This window comes from Pocillopora verrucosa, chromosome 3, assembly GCF_036669915.1.
Source record: "Pocillopora verrucosa isolate sample1 chromosome 3, ASM3666991v2, whole genome shotgun sequence".
Taxonomy (NCBI): Eukaryota; Metazoa; Cnidaria; class Anthozoa; order Scleractinia; family Pocilloporidae; genus Pocillopora; species Pocillopora verrucosa.
The window spans coordinates 14,688,014-14,698,013 of record NC_089314.1 but is presented as its reverse complement, the minus strand read 5'-3'; the positions used below and the strand labels follow the sequence as shown (position 1 = coordinate 14,698,013).

The 10,000-nt window shown below is 40.1% G+C and overlaps 2 protein-coding genes and 2 pseudogenes across 2 annotated transcripts; 1 reads left to right on the top strand and 3 right to left on the bottom strand.

The window, feature by feature from the left end:
* Positions 1-9,235, bottom strand: part of LOC131770695 (uncharacterized) — a 13,089-nt pseudogene extending 3,854 nt beyond the window's left edge.
* Positions 171-1,254, bottom strand: LOC136280013 (uncharacterized). Its single transcript, XM_066164599.1, has one exon. The coding sequence runs from the start codon at positions 1,252-1,254 to the stop codon at positions 244-246; it is 1,011 nt and encodes a 336-aa protein (XP_066020696.1). The 3' UTR covers positions 171-243.
* LOC131782895 (putative nuclease HARBI1) lies at positions 2,303-3,423 on the top strand (annotated as a pseudogene).
* On the bottom strand, positions 5,561-6,267 carry LOC136280014 (uncharacterized). The gene is made up of 2 exons (XM_066164600.1): positions 6,041-6,267; positions 5,561-5,717 (listed from the first exon to the last, which is right to left on the bottom strand). Exons 1-2 carry the CDS (start codon positions 6,265-6,267, stop codon positions 5,561-5,563), a joined length of 384 nt encoding a protein of 127 aa, XP_066020697.1.
* Positions 9,236-10,000: the final 765 nt, after the last annotated feature.

Here is a 10,000-nt window from a genome sequence, read left to right as displayed (position 1 = left end):
ACCGTCCTTAAACATTCAGTTTCCATTCTGCTAAAAACTCACCAAGTATTTGTTATTTTTCGCTACTAAACTATGTTAACTAATTTTCTTATCAATAAGGATTTAGAAATGCAAAGACTAGCAAAAACTAACGATAAAAACCGACGTTTCGGTGTCATCATGACGCCATTGTCAAGGAGAAATAAAAAATGAAGTTTGTGGCAAAGTGTAACATTAAATTAGCATAAATATGTTACGAGCTAATTAAACAAATACTTTTGCGCGAATTGAATCGCTTTGCACGTTCAGAGTGGGTTTTAAGTCTCTGATGAAAAGCATTTCGTTCACCAAACAATCGAACTTGTTACTACACTTTTTCAGAATGCTAAAACGTTTCAGTAGGTCTTTCGGGACTTCGCTGTGCTGTTCGTGGTAGTGTTTATATATTGAAGATGCCTTTCGTTTATGTCCATCCACGCGTGTGTGTAAGTGTCCGCGTGTATAGCCCACATAACCCGCATCACACAGGTCACATTGAAATTGATAAACGACGCGTTGTTGGTTGACAATCTGTGGCTTGATTTCTCGTACTTTAAGATCTTGGCTTACTTTGCGGCTAACAAATACTGGCTGGACAGTTGTCTGCACCTTCATGCTAAGATTCTTGAGCTCTTTCTTAACATAATTTGCTGATTCTTGATCTTTGAAAGGTATGACCACACGAACAATGGATATTGGTTCTTTGGGCGTCTGTGTGGGCTGCGTACCAACAATTCTTGATTGTAAGAAGGTGTTAATGGTAGAATTTACCAGGCGCCCCGGGTATTTAAGCCGTGCGAAAACTTTCTTTAGGCGATCACACTCATCAGAGAAATGGGCCCAGGAGGAAGATAATCGGTGTGCGCGATCCAGCATAGTTTTCAGCAAGCTCCGTTTGTAGCGATTGTCTACATGGCTTTGGTAGTGTAATAGTAGGCCCGTGTTTGTTGGTTTCACATATACCTTGGTTTCAATCCGAGGTGCATGGTTGAGTAGTTCGGTGCCAAGGAAAGGAAGCTTGCTGTTCTTCTCCACCTCCATGGTGAATTTGACCGAAGTGTGGGCGCTGTTGAGGGTATGCAAGAAGGTAGTTGCTGTTGCTAGATCAGGCATTACAGTGAGTGTATCATCAACATATCGACGATAATAGGATGGAAGTTTTCTTTGTCGCTCAAGGGTATCTTCGATGGATGACATGAAGACATTTGCTAATAAGGGCCCGAGAGGGGACCCCATTTCTTGTGTTCCTTATTGCAAGCTCCCTCTTTTTCTCTCACGGAGGAGAGTTTGAAATTCCAGAAGGGTGGGGTGGAAGGTTGAGGGGGGGGGGGCAATATTTTCTAGGAGATAAATCCTATTTTGCATGAAAATCACTCTATTCTACTTTTGGAGGGAGCAATTCTAGAGGGGTGGAAGGTCTTTCGATGTCACTAGGGGCATGGATTGTTTTTCGAATTAAATATTTAGCAACCAAATGGCAGGACACCCTGTGTCATGATATGAATACTCACCTTTTTTAAAACCACTGCCAGAAGTACTGGTACTTTCAGAATCATAATCATTGTCATTGCTAGTACACTCATCATCATCAGTACTACTTTCTTCTCGTTTGTGCTCTAGAAAAGACTGAATAACAGACAGGTCTACAGCAAAGTGCATTAGAAATGAGATGTTGATCCCCCTTGTAAGGTAGTCAGTATCTTGAATAAACATTTTTCTATAAGTGACTTACCCCATACTAGGCCAATAGTTACCATGCTAGGGATACAAGCATTTTCTGTACTGTCCAATTAGGTACAATACACTCTGTTTTTCAGCTAATTGCTATTTAAACTTTAAACTTAGGGTGCGTTTCTCTAAAAAAATCCAAGATTGGATTCTTAATCCGAGATCATGCGGATTCGTTATTTTTAAAGACACGAAAAATCCGAAAATGGATTTTTTTTTCAATTAGCCGTAACGACCCCAGCATGCAGTTCGCGTGTTTTGGGGGGAGTTTTCAAAATGGCGGAAAGTTTTGGTTTGATGTTTGAACTGTTCGAAGAAGTCCTTGCCGATGACCTTGAACAACAACAGGTTCTCTTAGTAGCCGATGACGAAGCAGTTTTATTCCTTTTGGCGGCCGGACAGCTCGTCCGAAAAGAACACGTTCGCACAAAGAATTTTTACGAAATAACCGTACATAGTTACATACCGGAGGACTTCCGAAGTCACTTCCGCATGTCACGGCATACAGTTACAGTTCTCGAACATTTGCTTTCGGTCCACAGCGACTTACCTCAATACACCGGCGATAGAGGAAGACCACCGGTCGAGTTAAGAAAGCAAATCCTTATTACGCTGTGGATTCTTGGGAATCCAGAATGTTTACGCTCTGTTGCCGATCGATTTGATGTTTGCAGGGCAACTGCGTACAGAGTCTACAGACGAGTTTGCAAAGCAATAGTGAGGAACTTAATGGATGAGTTTATCAAGTTTCCAACTGGTCTAAAAGCCCAAGCGGTGATGGAGGCCTTTGAAGAGAAAAAGGGTTTTCCGGGTGTTTTGGGGGCTATTGATGGCACCCACATACCAATCAAAGCACCACATAATAATCATGAACAATACATAAATCGCAAAGGTTTCTTTTCCGTCCAACTACAAGTCATTTGTGACCCGGATTTATTCATAACCGATGTTTTCTGTGGTTACCCTGGTTCAGTACACGATGCTCGCGTGTTTCGTAATTCTCCGATCTGCCGAGAAGTTGAAGTGAACCCAGACAATTATTTTCCTGGCAACTCCCACATTTTGGGAGACGCAGCATATCCCTTGAAGAGGTGGCTGTTGACCCCATTTTGAGACAACGGATGTTTGACTGCTCAACAAAGACGTTACAATACTGCCCACAGTTCCACCAGAATGGTGGTTGAGAGGTCCATAGGGCTTTTTAAGAACAGGTTTAGGAAGCTAAAAACAATGATGGATGTTGACAAAATTGAGGACATACCGGAAATTATTGTATCCTCTTGCATCTTACACAACATTTGCATTATTGAAGATGACATCGATGATTTTTTAGATGACTCTAATGATGATGATGACAATGATGACAATGATGATGACATCTTTCCACCAGGTGTAGGAGCAGTTGATAAGAGAAACATGATAATGAGACTGATCCCATAAACCTAGCATTTATAAGTGGTTTATGTATTGATACCTTTTGTACTGTGGTGTTTTCATGAACACTTCTTTCATAGGTGGTGTATGTCATTCATAAAGTTTATACTGTATAATAGTCTTTTTGCTATAAATATCAATATTTTATTTGTTTTTAAAAGTATATAAGAAAATAGTAGAGCCATGTACATGGATCACTTTATACTACCTGAAACATTTATAGTGTTGCTTGAAATGTAAAATTTCAACACAAATGTAACAGCCTAATACTCTGACAGTCCAGGTTGCTTGTGTCACGCACAGAAAGGAGGAAGTGCGTGACACAAGTGATCTGAAGCATCTGAGAATCAGGCTAAAAAAAGTAAAGGATATAAATAATATCAAAACCAGTTTAGTTAGGCCCTCTCACCTAATGTTGCTGTTGTAGTTCCTTGTATGTATGTGATAAAAAAAAACATACAACTTGCAATAATACTGTTAACATGTATGATATAATAAACTTTTAGATAACTCAATACTGACAACAAACTCAGGTTTACTGTATCTATGTTCATGTTTGTGGTCAAATAATCCCATGTTCTGCAACACAATAAAAAATTATGGAATCAAGGTTACTCTTTGTTCAATGATTTTTCAAAAACATTCAAAAATCGGCCGATGAGTGCCATGCGTTCATTGTGCATATTTTCAAACTTTTTAATCTTTTCCTTTTCTTCCTCTTTCCTGTCTTGTGTAAATTCCTTAAAGAGCCCAACGAGGTCTTCTCTTTTCTTCCGCTCTGGTAACTTCTTTTTCTTTGCTTTTGTAACCACAGGCTCCTCTGTGTCACTACCTGTGGAACTCAATGTGGAACTGGAATTTTTAACACTCTTGACTGCATCTTTGCTCCGTTTACCATCAATGTTGCTGCACAATGTTTTTGGAGCGATGGCATCATCTTTCGAAAATATTTCGTGAAGTTCGTCATAGAAGTTGCATTTCTTTCGGTCATTTCCGCTGACTTTGTTGTGATCAACACAAGCAACATAACTTCTCTTCAGATTTTTCAATTTCGTCTCACACGCCTTGGCATTAAAGAACACTCCGTTCTTCTTTAATTCTTCGCTGATTTCTTCCCACAGGGACTTGTTCTTTTTGTTTATATCTTTAAATCGTTCTCTGCGTTCGACATAGCAGGAAATTAACAACAGCACATCAGCTCTAGACCAGCGTACAAGAGCTCTTGATTCTCCTTCGGTGCCTTCACGCGACTGACTGAACGTGGCTGCAGCTGTTTCCAAAGAAGAAAAACTTGGACCAGGCTGAGGTGATACTGATCTGACTGTTTCATGGCTGAACTGTGATGCCTGCGGTGGTGGAAACATGAACTGAGGAAGATAAGGTTGAATGCCCGGTTGAACGTGGCTTTCGTTCCACTGATATTCTGGATATTCACCTGCAGATAAACTGTGCGTCCAATATTGTCCTGTAGATAGAAATAAAAGATGCCAAGACGCATCAAACATCCGGAAAATTTATAAAAATACGTACAGGATGGAAAATTTCGGTGAAACTACACAAAAAACTCACCTTGTTTATTCGCCATGGCCGGCAGCAGCTAATATTTACAACAAAATGGCGGGAATGTGGCGGATTTTAAGAAGACGACCGCTTGCCAAACGTACTGCTTTTTGTATCCGTGCAATAAAGAAACGCACGGATCATGAATCCTAAAAATCCGGATTTAGATTTGATCCAATGAATCCACTCGGAGTGTGGATTCTATAGATTCAAAATCCATTTTCGGATTTTATTAAAGAAACGCAAAATCTGTTTTTGTATTCAAGAATCCGGATTTGGATTTTTTTAAAGAAACGCACCCTTAGTTTTAATTTTCTGTGATCTTGTGTGTTGTTGTATATGTTTGTCTTTAGTACATGTACCTCACCCTAATAAAAAAATGATGTCATCACTAAGGGTGGCTTTCTAGCCCTAATTAACCCATTATGGTTATTCTGGACAGCCATGTACTCATTTTTTATTTTATTTATCCTAATTTTGTAATATAATTCGTTAATTTGGGTACAAATAAAGTTGGTGTTGTTGTGGTATAAAGCATACTTGTTGGGATATTTTATTTCCGAGCTTTGATCAAATCTCTCAAGGATTTATTCCTACCAAGAGGTATCAAAATGGGCGTGGCTGTTGCTCAATCATGCTCCTGAAAGGTACCACGAGAAAGTAGACGATTAAGCTACTCTTAATGCAGCCTTTTAATACTTTAATACTTTTCATACTTTTAATGTAAAATGTAATTGAAGACCAAAGGGCATATTAGTAAGAATCATGCAAAAGAATGTAGCATACTTACTGGATACGAGCCCTTCCATGGCTTTTTTTCTTATTTCTTCACCCATCTTTTTATCTTCCCTCTCTTTCTTTTTTTCTGTTCCTTGTCTTTTGCAGTTTTGGCTTTATACTCTTCCATGTCTCTTCTATATGTACTGATATCCTGTAGCAGTTGGCTTAGCTCACTGTATTCCTCCTCGGTTCCAGATCTTTTGGTAATTCAAAGAATAAACATAACCACTCCTTCCATTACAATACAACAGTATTTGGGTTGGGAATGAACAAGTCCCAAGGCATTTGGCATTGTGGGCACAGTCTTGGCATACAATGCGTGTATTTTAGAAATGTACTGATTCACAGAGAGGCTGTCATTAAGACCATGAGATAAATAAACAACTTATTTGTCTGAGACAAAGGAATTTCTTGTTAGGACTTGTTTGTTTAACATCTTCATGAATAAAATATGATGCTTCTGCGTATTCCTTGTCGCGCCAATTATATAACTTACATGAATGCATGTGCTAACCCTTACTTTTTGAGTGACTTTTTGTCATCATGTTCATTCTTTTCAATGAGCCTTGTCAATCTTTCTCGGCATCCGCGCCCCTTTAGTTCAACTCTGTTGCTGTCGGAACTAAAGACTTCACTGAGAATAGCTGCTAATTCATCCCATTCCTGATGCATTTGTGGCTTTCTGGTAGCAACTTCTTTAGCCAGGGCAATGTCATTTTTAAGGCTTGGCCATCTGAACGGAGCCATCTAGGAAACAAAGAATGCATTTACATATCATCAGAAATCTGCTTTTGTTGTAATTTGTTTATCGTAGTTTAACCATAAAGTAATCCGACTGGCAAATCAGTTCCAACAACAAATAGCCGGCTGCCATGTTTGTTTTCATTTGTTTGTTCACTTATATTTTAGCTGAGAAATCGTCTTCAAAATCACGTTTCTATAAAAAGAATTCGATAATTAATAAGCGAAATAGTTCTAAACAGTAGTATTTCCTCTCAAACGTGGGATTGTGATATTTTAGGGTGAAAAAAAACTTGCGATAAATCACTTACCTCTAGAGCGTGGTCTTGACGTACAAACCTCAAACCGCAAACCTGACGGCAAGGCTCTGGTGACGTGACTTCTTGACGTTCGCGGTTCGCGGGAAATGCCGAAAAACCTCAATCTTAAGGTCTCTAATACAACAACAACAGAACTGATCATTCGTTAAATCACCAAATAACGAGTACTTAAATCAAATGTACAACAATAAACATAACCTAGGAGCGCTACAATGTCACATGAACATACCTCTATCCCGATCAGGGCAAACAACGACGTGAAAGAAACGTGAAATAAGAAGTCTCGAAGAAACTTGGGTGCTATCGAGAAACCAGAGCACCATCGACACTAAGCTATAAACGAGATCTGCTTACTAGGCGTTGTTGCGCATCACCGATCACGAGACTAAAGGGTAACGCAATTGTCACGATGTCACACTGATTGAGGCTTTATACTCCTTAGTTGTGTTTCGGCATGGGTTTGTGAGATCCAGTCCCCTTAGCCTCACCAGAAGTGCTAGTAATTCACACTCAGTGGGTGTACAAGTGTGCCCTGTCATGGCGGGTATGAGGACATTGCCTATTGCGCGCTCTAGCAGCTCTAGCAGATCTTTGATGTCAGGAGTGTTCTGAGATAATAAGTCCAACAATGTTTCAATCCAATAGTAAAGGCTGCATATGAGGCTTATGGATTTGCTGTAGCGAATTCTGCGAATTCGCCACTTGCTCGACCTAGTCCTCTACCTTCCCTCTCATGTACTCCTCTAGGTAAGTTCTAGAGCTTAGCATGGCACCCAGATGTTTTTGGCCTTGAGTCAATATTTTTATTGCCTTGTCACTAAATACTTCCATCCCTTCATTCTCCTTTTCTGGTTTGGTTACCAACCAGCATTTCTTAGCATTTGGGTAATACCCCAGGCTAGGTCCCATTTCATTGAGCCTGTCCTACCACTTCCTTAGCTCTTTGAGTGAACCAGCGCATGTTATGTGATCAGCGTACCAGCATTGCTTTGCGTTGCTGGATAGATTGAGATGGGTGATTAAAGGCTGAAGGCTTATAGCATAGAAGCTCATTGCTAAGGGGTTACCCTGTGTAGTGCCCTCTGTAGATTTCAGTTCTTTACTGCCCATGACAAAGTGGCACGCAGGAGCCCTATAGGTGTTGGTGACGTATGTGGCTAAACTAGGACAAAGAACAGCAACATTATGCAAGGCAGAAGCCCTGTTCAATAAATTAAAAGCATTCGATGCATCAATTAATAACATGGCATCTGCATTGTCAGCATCAAGTATACCGTGCATGGCGTGAATGGCTGCCTCAGGTCCACTCCTCAGACCCGCACACACTTGTATTAGGCCACTGGCCTCAATAATATCCTGCTTTGTCACCCTTGTTACACACTTGGTGATTATTCTCCTCACCACCTCTCCGACTCCGATCGGTCACACCTCACCATTGCTCTTGTCAAGTGGAATCAATCAACGTGCCAAAATTGGTTCAATTGTAGCAGGATGAACAAGCTCTGAACAAAGTCTCTTGGGAAGCATGGCTATGGCGTCGCAAAGACTTGCACTGGACTTCTTAAAGGACTTGCTAGCGAGCATTCTTCTAAAACCATTTGCATCTATCCCTGAAGGACCACCAGAACCCTTTTTCTTAAGTGCCACTTCTTTTATCATTTCTCCATTTATTTGGTGATAGATAATATGAGGGATATCTATGATTGGGCCAAAGACCAGGGATCCTAGCTGGGCTCTCTGTGCACTTGGATGTTTAGCCTGAAGTTGGATCATTACATCATCAGTAGGTGGAAGAATGCCCCCAGAGTCCTGTTCACTAAGGTACTGAAGAGTGGAATTTATCTGACCCTCCAACACCAGTTTTGCGAACATCTTAGCTTTATTGGGTGGATCATTTCTTCGAGGCTTTGGGAGGCGCTTTTGTATCACTCATCCTTTGCGTAGGAGTGTGTCTATCTCGCCCTCTTTCCATAGAGCTAACCTTCTTGACAAGCAGTCTTGATGATCTTTCACTTTTGAACCTTGACTAGGTTTTTGCAGCACTAAAGCCAAAAGAACAATGGCTGCTGTTAGAGCTATATGTTGCATTCCCGATCTAGTGTTCCAGTCATTTATGTGCTTGGCTACTTGGTCAATAAAATCATGACCAATTTTCCCATATGGGACTAGAAAGGTGTTTTTCCACTAGGTCATCACTTCATCGTACGCATTGGCAATAGCTGTTGTATTTAGCCAAAGTTCCACTCCGTCATTTTTGTGTCCCCAATAAACACTTGAAGGCATGCTCACAGGTTCATAATCAGGTAAACACCCTGGCATCTCAAAATGATCTTGGGGTGGGCTTTCGACACTCACAAGATCATTAGCACTTCCGTCTTCTAGGAACCGTGTGGCATACATATGTAAATTTAAGTTGCTGAGTGGCATTGAAATAGTAGAATTTTCGCATTGGTGACCAATAATATTTTGATTCTCACTCTCCCCAAATTCCCAACTAGAACTGTGGCCATGAGTTGCAGCAATATATGAAGTATTTGCATTAGAATCCCCTGCCCGAGCACTCTCATCAAGTTCCATTTTTTCCCAGCCTCAATGCCTGATCTCATAAGTTTTGGCTTTTCAACTCAAGGTGTCCATAACCTTTCTCGTCCCATAGTTCTTTCATAATTTCAATGTAGCCTTTCCTTCTGCCATTGTGGTACAAGGCAGATTCTGTGAAGAAGTTAAATCCTTTGCTTGTCTTTTGCATTCCATGATATCCTTGTTCATTTGCTTTGTCCATTTTACCTTGACTTTTCTCGACATCTCTTGTTGAAAGCTGAAATAACTATTCAAGGTGAAGACTTGTTTGATTTAGAAGGGCGAGAAATGATCCAGGATTCTGAAATGCTGCCAGAGAAGGGAAATGTACCTTCGAAAATCCGAAAAATGAATGGATTTTTTTCCCTTTGCGAAAATAACATAGCTCAAGAGAGCAATCAACTGCACAAGAAAATCTCCCTACATTGCTCAAACAGTAATTAGGAAAGTTGTCTCTTACATTTGACCCTTCATACATGTATGTACAAATACTATCAGTGCTTCACATATTGCATTGTGTTTCTCTTTCAAGACTTTAGTAGCTTCTGAATTTATGTTCCATCCATAATCTGTGCTTCTTTGCTTGAAATAATGAAGGGATTGAAACTACCATTAGAAGGATAAGCTATTCGCCTTGACAAGTATCTCCCCCTAAATCTAAAAAAGATGGTGCTGCAATTTCGGCATACACTCCTTAATTTTAATAAATCATTATGAACAGTAAGATTGGGAAAGAGTAACAACATAAACAATAGCCACATCATTTTCCAAACTTTTGTGCATTTTATTGCTCTACATGTACCTTGTACTTTAGTTTGCACCAATAGGAAAAAATTCTG